The sequence below is a fragment of the Nanorana parkeri genome, unplaced genomic scaffold (genome assembly GCF_000935625.1).
Source record: "Nanorana parkeri isolate BGI_ZX_2015 unplaced genomic scaffold, ASM93562v1 scaffold630, whole genome shotgun sequence".
In the NCBI taxonomy this organism is placed as follows: domain Eukaryota; kingdom Metazoa; phylum Chordata; class Amphibia; order Anura; family Dicroglossidae; genus Nanorana; species Nanorana parkeri.
Window position 1 is genome coordinate 156,806 of NW_017306898.1, and position 18,739 is coordinate 175,544.

Sequence of the window (18,739 nt, forward strand, 5' to 3'; positions counted from 1 at the left end):
TATATATATATATTCAAGCCTGTAAGCCTGTAAGGGGATATAAAGCCTGTAAGCCTCAAGCTTCGGTGGAACTACAAGTCGCAGCTGACAAAGCTGCCTATACTCGTAGACACTAGATAACTGAATCTCATTGACTTTCTTTTTCCTGCTGTGCTGAATGATGGGACTTAGAAAGAGCAGCCCTGGGACCCAGCAGAGCCCGTGCTATTGTAAAGAGGGACATAACATTACGTTATAGACGATGAAAGATGCAGATTTCACAAAATGTTCCCCCCGCAGCTTGAAATCCGCAACTTTCTAGAAGGCAGATGTGTTTTGAGCCTTCAAAGGGTTAAATAATTTTTCTTCTTCTGGCATCTTAAGAGGGGCAGGGACAGCGTGAGAGGCTGTAACCGAATTCTCCTTCCTATTGGCTGTCTCGCAGATCCCTTTGCAAGAGTCCTGGACTCCTCAGACCTGCAGACACCCCTCTGATGGCGTCCAAACTTCTGAGAGCTGTCATTCTTGGACCACCGGGTTCCGGCAAGGGGACCGTGTGCCAGAGGATCGCCAAAAACTTCGGGCTGCAGCATCTGTCCAGCGGCGACTTCTTGAGACAGAACATCCGATCCGGCACGGGTAAGGATGATCGTGTGAAGAGTTGTGCACAGACTGACGTTTCCTGGTGTTCTCGGGGGGCTCGTTGGCTTTTGGTGGGTCCCCGAAAAGTCCTTTTTTATTTGGATCTGTGTCATTATGTGATGTAAAAGATTCACACTGATTATATTCACCGATTTGTATCTGAAGGACGGAAACATTGAACTTTAACTTTGTATCCTCTTGTACTTTGCTACGTTTTAAAACATTTATTTTGGAATATTATTAATGTTACATAGTTAGTCAGGTGAAAAAAAGACACCATCGAGTTCAACCTACAGAGATACAGAGAAAAAACAAAATGTCATCTAAACTGACTGCCGTGTGTGTGTGTGGTGCATACAGGGTGCTGATATCGGGAACATCTCATTATTCAAGCTGACTTGTTTCAACAAGGTTGCTCACATACACTATAGTGCCAACAGTATTGGGAAGCCTTTACACGCACATGAACTTTATTGGCATCCCAGTCTTAGTCCGTAGGGTTCAGTATTGGGTTGGCTCCGCCCTTTGCTGCTATAACAGTTTCAACTCTTCTGGGAAGGCGTCCACAAGGTTTAGGAGTGTGTCTATGGGAATGTTGGACCATTTGTGAGGTCAGGTACTGATGTTGGGGGAGAAGGTCGGGCTCGCAGTCTCCGCTCTAATTCATTCCAAAGGTGTTCTATGGGGTTGAGGTCAAGACTCTGTGAGGCCAGTCAAGTTCCTCCCCCCCAAACTCCCCCATCCATGTCTTTATGGACCTTGCTATGTGCACTGGTGCGCAGTCATGTTGGAACAGGAAGGGGCCATCCCCAAACTCCTCCCACAAAGTTGGGAGCATGAAATTGTCCAAAATGTCTTGGTGTGCTGATGCCTTAAGAGTTCCCTTCACTGGAACTAAGGGGCCAAGCCCAACCCCTGCGAAACCACCCCCCCATAATCAGCCCTCCCCCAAACTTTACACTTGGCACAATGCAGTCAGGCAAGTACCGTTCTCCTGGCAACCACCAAACCCAGACACGTCCATCGGATTGCCAGTCAGAGAAGCGTGATTGGTCACTCCAGAGAACACGTCTCCACTTCTCTAGAGTCCAGTGGCGGCGTGCTTTACACCACGGCATCCCACGCTTTGCATTGCACTTGGTGATGTAAGTCTTGGATGCAGCTGCTCGGCCATGGAAACCCATTCCATTAAGCTCTCTACGCACTGTTGTTGTGCCAATCTGAAGGCCTCATGAAGTCCGGAGGTCTGTAGCTATGGACTCTGCAGACAGTTGGCGACTTCTGCGCACTATGCGCTTCAGCATGCGCTGACCCCGCTCTGTCATTTTACGTGGCCTACCACTTCCTGGCTGAGTTGCTGTTGTACCCAGTTGCTTCCACTTTGTTATAATCCCAGTAACAGGTGACCGCGGAATATTTAGTAGCAAGGAAATTTCACGGATGGACTTATTGCACAGGTGACAACCTATCACGGTACCACGCTTGTAGTCACTGAGCTCCTGAGAGCGACCCATTCTCTCACAAATGTTTGTAGAGGCGTCTGCATGCCGAGGTGCGTGATTTTATACACGTGTGGCCATGGAGTGATTGGAACACCTGAATCCAATGATCTGGAGGGGTGTACCAATAGTTTTGGCAATATAGTGTATACCAGAACACACCCAACAAGAAGGTGGTGGTGATGGTTAAACAATCAGTAGAAAGAAAGCCAAGGCGTTTTGGGGGGTTCATTCCCCCCCCCCCCCCTTTCATCAGGGCTTGTGTATTGTATAATATCAAATGTAGATGGACTCCATTGCATTGCAACAATAGTTCTGTAATATCTGGACATGAATTCGGTTGGATTGCAACAATAGTTATAGAATATCTGGATGTGAATTTTTCCAGTCTAAGTTTGTGCAACACGACGCACAGCTAGCACCCACAGCTACTTTTCAGAGCACCCTGGGAGCCCCAAACCTTGCCATTATGCAAATATAGCTTGGTGGCAACCCCCATGCCTTGCTATTGGCCTGCACCATTCACTTTCCTTATATTGCTAATACCCCATCACTGTAATGGGTGACGTCTCAAACCAATAGACGAAAGGGGCGGGGCAAAATATCAGATTCCTAGCCGGAGAAGACATTTGCATAATAGAGCACACCAGTTTTTTGAGGGGTTCCCATCGTGCTCTGTAAAGAAGTTAAAGATAATTAAGGATTCCTGCTGTCTTGTGGTTCCATTTTAACACTGTAACATACTCAGGGCCGGATTTCCATTTTGGGCGCCTGTAGGCATGAATGGATAATTTGTTTAGCTGGAGCCGGCACCCCTAACTGCCGTGGGACCCGCCGACTTTTACCTATGCAGAGAAGGACCCCGGTGTTGCGTAAGGCTGCCCTACATGCCTGTGCGCATCAGACAGGCGTTTTACCGGGAAGGCTTACGCAGCGCCAGGGTAGATGCCGCTGGTCTTGAAGGAGGAGGGTGCATTTTGCACAGACATTACACTCCTAGCTATTGCCGGGGTTGTATCTTGACACAACAAGGGGCTTTAGGCAGAGTAGGTACCTCACTTCACCCCTCTATGGAGGGTATCTGTAGGCAGTGGCGTCACAAGAGGGTTGCGGCCTGCGCCCAGGTGACACCATTGGGGGGGGGGGGGGACACCAAAATGACTGGCGGGCATTTGGGTGTACCCCCCTCTGAAAAGTCGCGCACTCGGTCATGGACTGTTGCAGGAGAGAGGACGGGGACCTAGCAGCATACCTCATCCCGCCAGGTGAACATCCCCTCTTCTCTCTGCCGGGATCCATCACCAAGATGGCCGCCGGCAGGTATCACCAAGATGGCCGTGCATGCCCAAGGATGTCATCGCGCATGCACGATGACATCATGGCGTGGTGTCATGCGTTACCCGCTCCGGGTGACACCTGGCCTCGGGACGCCCTGGTCTGTAGGCAGGTGCCTACTCTGCCTAATGGTAAATCTGGCCCTGAACATACTGGTTTACTTTGGAGAGGAGGGGGGGGGCAAGTGAGGGGAAAGGCATCATTTTATGGTTGTGCCTCTACCGTAGCAGAGTGAATATTTTGCAATGGGGACACCTGTTCCGGTGACAACGGTCTTCCCCTCACTAGGTTTCTACTTCCTTTCTTTCACATGTTTGGCACAGGAAGTGTTGGGAAATCTTCCCCAGTGGGAGACCGCAGAGGATCTTAGCCTTCTGCACTAGAAAGAAACACGTTTTGCCTGGAGTCCTGTTTGGAAATCACGCTGTCATTGCTGAGCAACCAGCAGCGGTAAATCCATTTTGCTTTCTGCTTGAAATCTCCACCTCCGGCAAAATCTGCGAGGAATCCCAGCTCTGTGCCTGGGCACTGCAGATAACCGGCCGCACCCCAAGGGGAATTTATTATTAATCCGACAGGTTTACAGGTGAGGAAGCATTAGGAATTTTCTAACTTTGGAACTGCTACGTATCCGTACCTTCTTTTCCTGGGGGGCACTGCTGTGATCATCATGCCGTACGATGACCTTTTAACATACAATCTGGGTCACAAGGGGTTAAATTGATCCGACCTGATCGAATAATAAAAGCGTGCCTTTTCTGGGGAGGGGGATAATGTTGCTTCCCTTATTCCTGCCAGCACTATACCTAAGTGCAAGCTTTTTTAATGATTCATGACTGGGCTGTGTCCGCTTCATGGCGCGCTCCCAGGCAGCGATGTGCTCTTTGATTCGGCAGGTCCCGTCAATAGAAGAAATCGCTTTGTCCGATTGGCCGTTGTGTTTTGTTTTTCTCGCCGCGCTGAAACTAAATGACTTCTTCAAGGTCAGCGAGAGCCAAATCTGAGTTTTGGGTCACTGAGGCTATTAATGTTTCTGTTGTGCGGTGCCACTCCCAGTGCCAATGGCCCGGCAAGGATGAACTCGCCTGTAGTTTTCCATATGTTGCGCACAACTGAGCCGAACGGACGCGGGGACATCTGCAGCAGTGAAAACTCTGGTAACCCATAGCAACAGGCAGACGCCCGAAACCAACCACAGTAAAAAGTATGTGAGCAAACGTCGCTGCCCCTCACTATTATTTAACCCTTATATGATCCTAAATGTTTAATTCCCCCCTCTGCTTATCCAGGGGGTGGACAAATAAATATGGAATTCATGACCCAGAACAGTCAATCCAGGTGCCAGCTCCATTGACAAATACTAAAGAGAACCTCAAAAGCTTGGCGCCAGATATAATTTGTAAGGGGCAATGGCTACCTGGCTCCTGGGATTTGTCCAGCCCTGGCTTAGCTCAGTCATATAGCTTTAAATTAACCCATAAAGCTGAAGTCTGGGTATTAAATCATTAAAATATATTCCTCAATAGCCATAAAGGGTATAAATCCATTCTGTGTACACCAAACGCCTTTGCAAACCCAGATACTAATTGTAAATGTAGCAGTGCCATCATTACTGTGCAGAGAGCAGAGTTGTGGGAGGGGTTCAGAAGTCTTCACCCCCTACAGGCTGCCTGCAGAAAACGACAGCAGTGGGCGGAGACGTGACCAGTCTTTATTATAGGAGGGGGTGGAAACAAGACTAGTCACCCTGAACAAGAAGAGAAGGCAGCAGTTACTAGTCTTTATTACAGGAGGGGGCATTGACAAGACCAGTCACCCTGCACAAGGAGAGAGAGCAGCAGTGAGCGGTCTTTATTACAGGAGGGGGCGGAGACAAGACCATTAATCATTCCACAAGGAGAGAGAGAGAGCAGCAGTGATCGGTCTTTATTACAGGAGGGGTGGAGACAAGACCAGTCACCCTGCACAAGGAGAAAGAGAGAGCAGCAGTGACCGGTCTTTATTACAGGAGGGAGCGGAGACCAGACTAATCACCCTGCACATGGAGAGAGAGCAGCAGTGAGCGGTCCTTATTACAGGAGGAGCGGAGACAAGACAAGTCACCCTGCACAAGGAGAGAGAGAGTAGAGCTGTGGGAGGTGCTCAGCACCATCATTGCTTGCTGGAAGCAATGCTTGATGGGATATGGAGATTGTATCACTTCAAGCAGCAAGGAAAGAGATGCAAAGCACACTGGGAACCAGGAGGTTGTTGGGAGTGATGGGCAGGCGGAAGGCAGTGCTCACTATAAAAGGGATTTTTTCCAGTAAGCTTTGATTGCATTATCAGAACAACTCTAGTATGTATTCCAATTACAATGCTGATGTTATAACAGGAGAGGATATGCTGGGATTTTACATCTCCATCGTGTTTCTTTAAATACAAGCTAAAGGATTGCTTAGGCAGGACCTCACATGACATAACTTTGGGAAATTTGAAGGCGATTGTACAATCAGATTTTAATGTGAATTGCTAGCTTTAGACGAATGACTGACTCCTCATACTGGGCTCTCGTCCCTGTGGTTGGCCTGTTTTGCTTCTCGTGGACAGCTTCGTGTGGTGTCGGACGCTGTGTTGTGTTAACCGAGATGAAATGTAAGATATTCGAGATTGGGAGGGCGCGTTGTTATTATACAGTCAGATAATTGGAGACCTGTCATTTGTACGCGGTGTACCCCGGGGACGGTGTCCTCCCTGGAGGTATCTGAAGTCAACAAGTGGCACAGTGTGGCAAACAACTCCATTTCAGGAGGAATAATATTGAAAAGAGTAATCAGTTTCCTCCTTCACGTGTGGATGTCACTTTAGCCAAAATTGCCGATCTACCCAAAACTAATATTTCAGCCAAACCTGGATGCCGGAGGTTTGAATCCCTCAGTGAGTGCATTGAGTAGGTGCGCATCACCGTGCGGCCTTTGATCACTTAGATGTGAACTGGGTTAAGGTTTCCTTAGCTGGTAGATGAGCCCTTCCCAGTCTGGCCAGTTATTTAGGGATTGGGCAACGAGTGAAAGTCTATGGGCACTTTGTGATCTTTGCAGACAACTCTTGGCCAACCAGGAGGAAGAATTGATTAGCTGGGCCAGATTTTTTTAGCTCCCATTGGCACCAGAGTGGTTTTTTTTTTTGTTTCTCTACGTTCTTTAATGCTCAACAACATGAATCCCATTGTTTTCAGTGGTACCTGAATCATTTGCTGGTCATTTGCTTTACGCTTAGATAAGAGACTGTACGACTAAGCCCAGTAGATGGGGAAACGCGTCATTGGGGGAGCTCAGGCGGGTGATGTGACTTTTTTGAAATAAACAATTGAGTGCAGCATATGGTAGCTTGGTGCAGATATCTCTGGTTGGTGTGGACGCAGCTGTACAGATCCGGCACCTGTAGGTGGAGAGACGATATCGCAGGACATTATGGGATTTTGTGTGTGATGCTGCAATAACATGGTGTTGGGGATTTTCTCCTATTGCCCCCACCTATTTGCTGCACAGGGATATCTGTGCCCCCTTGGCCATTCTGAATGTGGATATCTAGCCATTTGGACCCCTTGGCTTGCCTGAGTGTCCTATGGTTCCACGAATGACCCATAACAAGTCTGTCAGCACTTGTGCCAGTCAAACAGTTAACGAGCTAAGATTGGGGAAAGAAACCAAGTAAGCGGATTGATGGGCTTTCAATGAACAGCTTGTTTTGCCGGCTGGGGATTTAATGACCTGGTTTTCTAACAGTGTAACCTTTTCTCTAGTGAACGCCAGGCTGTCATCTGCACCGATGGAGAGCGTGCAATAGGGATATCTGTTGAGTGAGATCTGAGACAGACTGGGGGGGGGGGGGGAAAAAAAGGGGCGGAGGGGGCGGGGGGGGGGGGGGCGGGCGGTTAATTGCAGGCAGGAGAAATAATGGCCAGAGACTGGACACTGTCCTGAGCAGTAATTTAAAAGTGGACCTGTGGTTGGCAAATGCAGGTTAACCATAATGGTTTGGGTAGGCGGGCACTGTTGACAAGTGCTGGCATTTGCATTTGAGTGCAGCACTACTTGCGTTTGCAAGCAAAGTGCAGTAAAAACCTGCGTTTGACCCGCTTTGCCTGCAGTGCCAAGAAAAGCAATGCAAAGTGGGTCAAACACAACCTCAAAACTGTCATTCACACTGCAGTATTGAAGTCAATGGGAATCTACTCAAGTGGGTTCGATGTGCTCTTCAATCCTTCTATTGCCCACCTTTTCTGTTTGCCACTGGGGGCCAAGAAAAAAAGCCTTGTGTAGGCACAGCACAGAGGGGAAATGGCGGGGTATCTTCAGTGACCAATTACAGGAGCCTAGCTTGAAGAAATGGTTGGCATGCCCAGGGCTGTCCCTAAGGTTTTAGCCACCTGAGGGGGTGAGGTTGCTGGCAGAGAATGTTCACCATGGGGTGGCAGTCTCATGGTAGTTGTGCTGAATTGTGTTCGGGGAAGGGCGGGGGGCAGACGCCAGACCACGCTGTCAGCAGGGCATGATGACAGGCGACTGGACAGTGAAAGATAAAGCAGCAAAGTGATGAGATCAATCTTTTTTTTTTTCCTATTCATATATCTTTGTTTCTTGTTATCCTCTGAGCCCAGGTCCCCCTAGACCTGACTTTTGTCTGCTGCAGTAAAGCCATATGGCTTGGTCACCTCCCCAACCTGTGATTGGACAGTAAAGGAGCAACAGAAGATGGATGAGGTTGTCTCTCTGCTCTGTCCTCCAGTCTTCCATTTGCCCTTAAAAATACATGTTATTTATTTTTTATTTTTTTTAATGATTAGATAGCTGAATGTAATGGTGTGTGTTTTTTCATAGCTGACTGGAGTTCAGCTTTTAATAGGGGGCACGTATGGTAAATTGCATCTGTAAACACAGCGCCTCTCTCTATTAATCTTCCTGTTTAGACAGGAGACAGGAATATATCTCCTCCCCTTAGTCCAGGGAAGGCAGATCTGTTTGATGAAGGAGTTTGATTTGGGCTCCTGCCAAGCACCCCATAGGAAGAGACAATGCTTGTTATGGAATATTACTGCAACGTGCTTCTGGGATTAAAGACGCAGTAACAACATTTGTAGAGAACGGCTGGACAGCTTAATAACTCTGTAACAATAGCTTGGTGACCCGAGGCCACATCTACCCTCCTATGAGTGAATGGGGCCAATTTATGTCAGCAATGAGCAGCCCGCCCAGCATTGTACTTCTTTTTAAATGATAACAGCTCTGGTTTGACCCTTCTAGCAGTTTGCATGAAATAAAAATGGTTGCAAAGCATGTTAACAATTAAAGGGAAATAGCCAAATAATTTAATTTGCATCTAAGGCCAAAACTTTATTTTTTGTTTTGGATACAGTAAGGAATGGTCATACAGCCCTTGTCACATGTCTTTTGTCAAGCAAAAGTCCCATTGGGCACAACAGGAAAAAAAAGAACATATCTTTCCAGAGTTGTCACTTTAACACATACCGGCGTTCGCTCACTTCTCGATCCTGTCACTGCAGAGAGCCGTGACAGGATTCCCCCATCTGCCTCTAGATAGGCAGAGCCAGCTGTCACTCACGCAGCTGGGCGGATCCAGACATAATTGTCGGGATCCGCTTCAGCTGCGGCGTCTCCGTATACCGATGTAGCTCGCGGTATATTGAGCTTAGGGTGACGGGAGGACGCTAGTTTGTGTCCTCCCCATAGTTCTCCTTTAATGGTAAGTGTAGCTCTGGATTTCCGTATTCCATCCAATCATTGTCCAGTTTGTGATCTCCTTGGAGGTGGCGAGGAGCGTCGGTGGTCAGAGGAAACTTTGCCGCAGATTAATGGGGCTGATCTCTTCTCTTCACAGGAAAATATCAAAAATTGTGTCACCATCTAGCTAGAATTGTGGCATTTCACCCAACCATAAAGTCACACTTCCTGCGTGTGCGCTGAACACACTTCTATTTTATAGATAAGATTTTCAAGTGAATAAACACTTCAGCGGCGGCCTCTGGCGATAATATGCATGGTTATCTCAGCCAGCAAAGAGTTTGCTTAGCGTCCTCTAGAGATAAGGATTATGGATCACCTATAGCAACAGATATTTAAAGGGACAGTGGAGACTCTCTTTGGTTTGGTTTCCCCAGCGGCTGTGCCTATAAGAGACGAAGACCTACAAAGAGGTCTATAGGAACTGCTCATGAGCGATTTGCCTAATTATGTGCAAAATTGGTAACAACTGTGCAATTGCTGTCATAAATTGTGCTCATGCAGGAGAAATGTTTAAATGAGATTGTGCATTTCCATTTTCAGCTTGTAATTCTCCATATCTGGGTCTTCTGCGACTGAAAAAAAAAAAATTACGTCAAGCTCTGCAGTGAAAAAGGGGAAACTCCAAACTGAATATAATATAACAGTCTATCTGAGCTGTGACCGATCCTTGATTCTTATTCTATCCAGCGATCGTTACTTATATGATTACTTATATGGTTCAGTACTGACAGCTCTGTGATCCCCATTGCCACTCTACATCTGCCACCGTATCCCTTCCCGCTGCTTCTGCTGGCTCAGAGTCTTACCTCTTTGGTCATGGGGGGGTGGGGGTAAACAGACCCCTGATATTTCCCCTTTAAATAGAAAATGCGATTGTGGACACAGAGTACTAAATCTGTTCTGCAGCCCCTGTTATAAATGAACAGGAAGCCTCTATACTGAGGGCTCCGTCCTGTCCATTCATACATTGTGGATGTAGTGTAATTTACTATGTCCACAATCATGAATGAATAGGATGTGATGTAGAGCACTTCCCATTCATTCATAACTGGGACATAGTAAGCACACTATGTCCAGTTATTTACAAACACTCAGTGTTCAGCAGTGTTTGTATACTGCTCTCCATCCTGAATCGGTTGTCACAGGAGGCGGGGCGGGCGGCGGGGGAGGAGAGAGCTCTGCTTCCTGTGGCCCCAGTTGTATCATTGGCATTATGTTCTCTCTGTGTTTCCTCCAAGTATGGCAGCTTATTACCCTAACTTATAAACCTATCCTACCATATTATTGGGGTGAGTGACAAAGTGTCAGGCTAAACCTCTAACTGTAACATCACTTTTCAGTCAACTGACCTTTTTAAAGGAGTTGCAAAGTCCGAGCATATCCTTTCCTGTTATAATATCAGCAGTGTAATAGGAATACAGAGTAGAGTTGTTATTGATAATGCAATTAAAGCTTACTTAATAAAATCCCTTTTATGTAGTGAGTGTTGCCTTCCATCTGCCCATCACTTCCATCAACTTCCTGCTTTGCATCTCTTTCCCTGCTGCTTGATGTAATGCAATCTCCATTTCCCAAGACTACATCGCCCATCATGCAATGCTTCTAGCAAGCAATGATAATGTTGCATTGTTCAGATGTTGACTTGCAGGCTCTGTGAGGGTGGTAACTTGAGCAAGTACATACATTCCCGTTGAGGGTGAAATTGTCCCTGGGTCGGCCAGTCCTTGTGACAACACCTGTTGATGAAGTCAACTCAATGGTATGTAGTGGTATGAAGGGACATGCATGCAGACATAGTGCAGCAGTAGTGTATAGCAGTATGGATTTAAGAGCTGCTTCTTATCCATGTCAATTCATTTCTTCTAAGAACGAATATTTTCACTCAGTTTTCACCCCCCCCGGTGCATTACACCGCAACTGACTATAGCAGCATATGATAATCTGAGAAGGACGTCCATCCACTGCACACTCCTCAGAATACTGTTTTTTAAAATATTTTATCTAAAATACATAAAACACTTCAATTAAAAAAAAAAGCAGTTATTAGGGCTGCAACAACTAATCGATTAAATCGAACCACACACACACCTTTTTCTTCCTGCTGTGCCTCCGCTGCTCCCCGTGCCCCCCTCTTCTGCTGCTGTTAGAAAGCCAGTGTTCCGGCGCCGAGTCTCCCATCCAGCGGCTGGAAACAATAGCCAGCCAGCTATTGGATATTTTAAATTGCAATAGCCAATAGCAGGTTGGCTATTGCACCCAGCCACTGCCTGCATTTGCACCCACCCACTGCCTGCTGTCAATCAGCAGAGGAGGACCTGATGGAGAACTTTCTCCTTCAGGTCCTTCCTCTGCTGATTGACCTACCTAGAAAAACAGCGATTGCACTACAAATGTTAGGTATCGCCGCGTACTTTATTTTAAATTATGGATGTTTTTTTTGTTTTTTTAAATCCGATTAATCAAAGTTAATAATCGGCTAACTAATCGATTATGAAAATAATTGTTAGCTGTAGCCCTAGTTATAATCTTCTAAGCTCACCTGTGATAGTTTTTGATTTCTATCTTATCATTGTTTGTTCCCCCTTCCAAGATGGCTGCTTTACCTTGGATTCCGAGACTACCTTTTCTGCAGCAACAATTATTCCTCTAAGAGTCTAAACCTCTTCCCGACATGCCATGATTCATTCGTAGCAGTGCATGTAATATGTCACTACCAGAGCTGCAGGTACATTTGTAGGCATGCTGTTTTGTGTTGGTCTCCTCTGCTCTGCACCTTTTTGCCTATTCCAGCAGTGGAGGTCTAAGCCTACCCTTTGTGCATTTGCCTGCCCCCGCCCAGTCACAATCCTGGCATGGGGTGTGCTTTGTACCATATTCCTGTCAGACTTTTACATGCACATTCAGAACAGTTCCCAGAAGTGGGTTCTGGTTGCAGTGGTTATGTCATGGTTTTATGGCGGTGTAATGATTTTATTAGGAATGTCAGGGCCCCTGTGAGTGGAGGATCTGGAGAGGCTGCAGTGAAAAAGGTCACACAAGCTCATCTTAGTTGTTTGGATCTAAATTAAGAACGGGAGCGATGTGGAAGGTTGGGTCCGCACAATGTGCCCTTGTTAGAATGTGTGTGTGTGGACCTGGATGGTCTGTACATATTTCCAGCGTGTGCGTGCGAAGCCTTAAAGAGAACCTGTCCCATTTGGGCTTCAGCAAGAATCTGCGTATTCCGTCTTCAATGTTCATAATAGTGCTGCCTTGTCTATGGAGTGATTCCTAATTGCCCCCATTATTTACCAAAACTTACTGTGTCTGAGGATGTGGCCCCCGGGATTTAGAAGGAAGAGATCACCTGCAGTCTGACAGTTGTGGCCCTGCAATTTAGGAGTGAGATTCCAAACACACAGAATGTTTAGGGTTTTGAAGCTTAGGGGTGAGATTCTGAACAGCAGGGATATAGATGGTGTGAGAGATTATGGGTTGGATTCCCAACATCCGAATTATAGAACGTGACAGTTTTGGTGTGAGATTCCCAACATTCGGATTACAGAGGGTGTGGAAGAGTAGGGGTGAGATTCCCAAACCCCAGATTATAGAGAGTGTGGGAGAGTAGGGGTGGCACATTCAACATCCAGATTATAGAGGGTGCGGAAGATCAGGAGTGGGATTCCCAACACCCAGATTATAGAGAGTGTAGGAGATTGGAGGTGAGATTCCCAAAATCTAGTTTTATAGAGAGTGTGAAAGATTAAGGGTGGGATTCTTAACAGCAGTATTGTAGAAGGTGTGGAAGTGTAGGGTGCGATTGCCAACATCCAAATTAGAGAGTGTGGAAGATTAGGGGGAAAACTGCCAACACCTGAAGTCTGAATTAGAGAGGGTGGAAGGTTGGGGGGAGACTCCCAACACCCGAATTAGAGAGAATGGAAGATTAGGGGTCGATTCCCAACACTTGGATTATAGAGAGTGTGAGAAATTAGGGGTGGCATTCTCAACATTCAGGTTACAGTGATTGTGGCAGATTAGGGGGGGAGATTCTCAAGACCAGAATTAGAGAGTGTGGAATATAAGGGGGGAGATTCCCCAACATCCAAATTATAGAGAGCAGAAGATTAGGGGGGAGATTCCCAACACCCAAATTAGAGAGTGTGGCAGATTAGGAGGGAGATTCCCAACACCCGAATTAGAGAGTGTGGAATATAAGCGGGGAGATTCCCAACACCCGAATTAGGGAGTTTGGAAGAATAGGGGGAAGATTCTCAAGACCAGAATTAGAGAGTGTGGAATATAAGGGGGGAGATTCCCCAACATCCAAATTATAGAGAGCAGAAGATTAGGGGGGAGATTCCCAACACCCGAATTAGAGAGTGTGGAATATAAGGGGGGAGATTCCCCAACATCCAAATTATAGAGAGCAGAAGATTAGGGGGGAGATTCCCAACACCCGAATTAGAGAGTGTGGAAAATTAGGGAGGAGATTCCCAACCCCCAAATAATAGATTAGCAGTGGGCTTCCCAATAACTGGATTATAGAGAATGTGAGAAATTAGGAGTGAGATTCCCAACATCCGGATTATAACGAGTGTGGTAGTTTATGAGTGGGATTCCCAGAACCTGGGAAACCCCTGTAGAGGTTGTGGGAGATTAGAAGTAGGATTCTTCAGGAACTGTGATGTCATAATCCTAAAGGAAGTTTTATAGAGGGCGTCGGAGATTATAAAGAAGGATTTTTCAGCCCTCGGATTGCTATAAACTCTACTTCCCAATGAAGAGGTAAAAGGTAAACAAATATTGTCCTCATACAAGAGTCATGTGACTTCTTCTTGAATCTAGGTGAGCTTTGTGTGTTTCTTCCAGATCTGTGCAGTCGTCCCGTGTGAGACTCGGAGCTTCCTGTAATACAGACCTGGGTAGTCACTGACTGTGGGGACACCGAATGGCTGTGCAGTTTCCCCGCAGCCACGGAGTCGCACACCAACTTGGTCTATAATTAGAGCGCCCTAAGTGGCCGGCTCCACCCTTTCTTCCAGAGGATTTAGTCTTGTTAGGCCGGCGGATTGTAAATGATAACGCAGCACTTCCCCGCGTTTCTAGGAAGAATGTTTTGTTGGTGTGAGATAATTGGCGGCGTTCCCTTTTAGTCCCTTCTTTTCATGCGTGCTGATCCCGGCAGGCAGCCCGCTGCTCTCCTCGCTCCCTCACGCTCCATCTGTCGCTTGTTCAGAGCCGAGGCGTTGGAAGGGAACCGTTTAGATACATTGTGGAGGAATTAACCCCCCCCCCGTAGACCCGTGGCCTTCAGTCTGGAAGGCCGATGTCGCCTGCCAGGCCGCCTATCAAACCGCGAAAGGCATCAGAGGCTTTTCATGCTTAATGATTGAACTTTGAGTTTAAATCGGTGAAATAGATTTGAGGTGCGTTAAAATAAAAAGGCGTTCGGAGTCTGAGGCCTTGTTCACACCAAGCGCGTTCCAGGAGCAGAGCAGTTACAGACCGGAGCAAAACTGCGTCCAATGTATTCCAATGGTATTTTTAGCTCCAGTTCACGTCGCAGCAGTTCCAGAGCAGGTAAAAAAACTGCAGCAGGCCCTAGTTTACCTGCTCTGGAACGCATGCAAACACATCAAAAACGCATTGCAAACGCCCTGGAAGACACTGCACTGCGTGTGCAGAAATTCATGCAGATCTGCTCTGCATTTGGTGTGAACAAGACCTTACATTTTGCCGTCTTTGAGGAGAAAAGCCTGCCCCCTGCCAGCCTGCTGCAGAACAGGAGCCTTGCGCTTTGCGGGGAAGCAGAGGTCGCTCTGCAGAGATCTGACACTTCCTGCTGGGTACACCTTCCACAGCACAGGTCCTCTTGAAGGAACTCACAAAGGCAGTTTAGCTTTACGTAGATCGTTCACCTCAAATTTGTCACATGAACTCGTTGAGTGCCGAGACTCTGAGACTCGCTGACGCTGAGAATGAAATGTATCCGCAGCTTGTGAACTCGGCTCCAGCGAGGATCGGGATGATTTGCTGCAGTTAAAGGAGAACTATGGGGTTAAGGCTTTTCACTCATAGTTGTAGCCGAGCTGTGACCATGAGACTGTCATACTGGTGTTCGCTCACTTCTCGATCCTGTCACGGCTCTCTGCCGTGACAGGGGAGGGGCTGGAGTGCCCCGATCCTCCATACCGGCCGTCCATCTCCAGATCCTGGCATTCACACGTAAGTGCCACCACCTTCAGTTTTTCATCACTACTTTGTTAACTAGCCAGTGTTCTCTGCGCCCTTTCTTGGTTTTTTGAATATTTACAATCCACAGGTTCTCCTCCTGTTTTCCAGGGCTGCACACACACCTCTAAGCTAATTTGTTGCCCATCCGAGAGCGCTGTTTATATGTTTTTTCTGTACAGAACCTTATATGCAGTGGCGTCATGAGGGGGGTGGGGCCCGCACCCCATTGGGGGTGGGTGACACCAAAATGACTGACACCCTATGAAAAGTCGGGCACTCGGTCAGCCCGGCAGTGTCAGGAGGGGACCTGGCAGCATACCTCATCCCGCCGAGTGAATGTCCCCTCCTCTCTCAATAGACGGCAGAGCCAGCTATCAATCACGCAGCTGGGTGGATCTCGAGAGTAATGTCGGGATCCGTCCCGGTTACGGCGGTCTCAGTATACCGCGAGCTGTAGCTCGCGGTATACTGAGCTTTGGGTCACAGGAGGACGCTAGTTTATGTCCTCCCGTGACCCTGAGAAGAACTATGGGGGAAAACACTGACCCCATAGTTTTCCTTTAAGTTCACTTTAAAACCACCCCCTTCCACTGACCTAAAGTATCCCACCATCCCCCTCCTCAGATCTGTACTTTTCAAGATCCGACGGGTATGGATTCGCTATTGTTTCCATCCAGGGCTGCAGTGCTCCCTCTGCTGGCCGCACCTGCACATTACAGCCTCATAGACTTCTATGGGGCCGTCTCACTTGCAGCACCGGATGCCACCGAACAGCAGAGCGGCGGCCCTTGGATCTCGGTAAGTACAGATCTGAGGAGGATCATTGAGGTCAGAGGAGGGGGGGTGCAAAAAAATATAAGTGCACTTTGAAGATGAGATTTTACCATCTGGGTGTACAAATACTTTAATAACCTTTAGATCTCTCTCTTCTCATTCTGTATCAAACCAAGGGGAATATTCCCAGGGTGCACTGGGGCCTTCCCTCTGCAGAACAGCCGCATGCGAAATTCCTGATTGGTAACATTTTTGGTTCTTCTCCGTCCACAGAGGCCGGCGTGTTGGCCAAGAAGTTCGTCCAGCAGGGTCTCGGCGTCCCCGATGACCTCATCACCCGCGTCATGCTGTCCGAGCTGGAGAAGAGGACAACGCACGGCTGGCTACTGGATGGTAAATTCACACTCAGCATTCACCCGGGGGGAATATGAAACCCGTCTCTTCTCATACACACAGTGCAATGTATGGATTCCACATTCCTCGTATGTTCATTCTGTTCAGGAACAGCCAATCACATTCAGGTTCAGGCCAGGTCTGATGCCGATTGGTGGCTGAGACGTAATTCCAATTAGTCATGGTTGCAATGCTTTGCAGGCTCCAGTGCAAAAAAATAGAGACACATTTTTTCCTTTTTGCGTAAAATTGATTGGACTGCAGCGCATGAAGTATGAAGTGGAATATTCCTTTAAGTGGCAGTGTTGCATCAACAATGAGCAATGTCAGAGTTCCCCTTTAAGCAGTGATTTTATGTCAGGGGGGTGCTGATAATCTGGAGGCTCTGTGTGGAATATTCCATGCATTCGGCCTGAGCGTGTCTGACTGTTACATTAACGGAAAGGGATGAGTCATCTGTCTTTATAAAAACAGAACCTTGTAGCTGTTACAATGTATCCCCCACCCCCACCCCACCGCAGGAGAGAGAATGGGACGTCTGTCATTTATTTCCCTGCTACCCTTTAATTTTTAACACTCGTCTGTCAGTTTAACAAAACGCCGTCAGTCAGCGGTGAGATCCTGTTTATGGTTAATAGAAAATATCTCATCGTCCCCACACAGGTAAACATTGATTCCAGGAAGTCTTCAAGGGTAACTCAGCCCAAGGACATCAAGTGTCATATATTGCAGCGCACCTGTCCTCAGATGTGACCGCTGCATTCGTTATCCAGACAGATAGATAGACAGACAGATGCAGGGGCGTCCTGAGACGGGGTGACACCCGAAGCGGGTACCAGGTGACACCCCGCCATGACATCATCACGCATGCATGTGATGACGTCACGCGCTTTTACCTCCCAGCGGCCATCTTGGCAGAGAGAGGAGGAGATGTTCACCCGGCGGGATAAGGTGTCCCCCTCCTCTCTTGTGCAACTGCCCAACATTTCAGAGGCGGTGACACACCTATGACGGTCAGTCATTTTGGTGTCACCCGTCCAATGGTTCAGTATTCAAACGGAAACCCATGGCACTCGTGAGCAAATAAAAACCCTTTGGAGTTGGGTGGGTGCAAAGCGTGACTACGGATGGAATCAATAAATGAATGTAGAAAAGGTCACTCGCACTCCAGGTTAATTTTCAGTCAATGTTTATTGATTTCTCATCGTGTCACATTGTCGATGGGACACGATGAGAGGTCAATAAACATTGACTGAAAATGTATTTGGAGTGCGAGTGAACTTTTCTACATTCACCCGTCCAATGGTGTCACCCGGGTATGGGCCGTACCCCGCCCCCAGGTGACGACACTGGATAGACAGATAGACATTGGATAGATTGGAAGTCCAGCTTGGGTGCCAGCCATGGCTCCCTCCATAGATGCAGTGAAGGAGTGGGTGTAGCCAGCGGTGTCACCCGGTGCGCAGGTCATTACCTATACACGTGACATTGTTACGCACAGCGGCCATCATGGTGATGGAAGGCGGCAAAGAGAGGAGAGGACGTTCATCCGGTAGGATAAGGTATGCCGCCGAGTCCCCTCCTCCCTGGTGCAACTGCCCAACTTTTCAGAGGGGGCGACACCAAAATGACCCTCAGTCATTTTGGTGTCACCCGTCCAATGGTGTCACCCAGGTGTGGGCTGTACCCCCCTAGTGACGCCACTGGATAGACAGACAGAGATATTGGATAGATTGGGGGTCAGCCATGGCTCCCTCCATAGATACAGTGAAGGAGTGGGTGTAGCCAGCGGTGTCACCCGGTGTGCAGGTCATTACGTATACACGTGACATCATTACGCATAGCAGCCATCTTGGTGATGAACGCCGGCAAAGAAATGAGGTGACGTTCATCTGGTGGGATAAGAAATTCAAAGTGGAACTCTGGGGGGAAATCCAAAAATGACACATATGATGCAGTCTTTCAATAGTCCCGCTGACTCCTCCCACCAGTTACAGCATAGAGAAGCACAGCGTCCCGGTGATGATGTCACCGGGTCTAAAATAAAAGTATAAGATATAAATGGGAGGTTTAAAAAATGTTATTAACATGTTGATGGGGGGAGGGAGGGGGGGG

At 47.7% G+C, this 18,739-nt stretch overlaps 1 protein-coding gene across 2 annotated transcripts in view; it reads left to right on the forward strand.

The window, feature by feature from the left end:
• AK4 (adenylate kinase 4) overlaps positions 1-18,739 on the forward strand; it is a 39,868-nt gene that overhangs the window by 7,209 nt on the left and 13,920 nt on the right. The window contains exons 2-3 of one of the 2 annotated variants that reach the window (XM_018563083.1): positions 364-618; positions 16,505-16,624. In XM_018563083.1, coding sequence (XP_018418585.1) covers positions 474-618; positions 16,505-16,624 — 265 coding nt within the window. In that variant the 5' untranslated portion in view covers positions 364-473. The remainder of the gene's footprint in view (positions 1-363; positions 619-16,504; positions 16,625-18,739) is intronic. The other variant, XM_018563084.1, reaches the window with a different exon arrangement.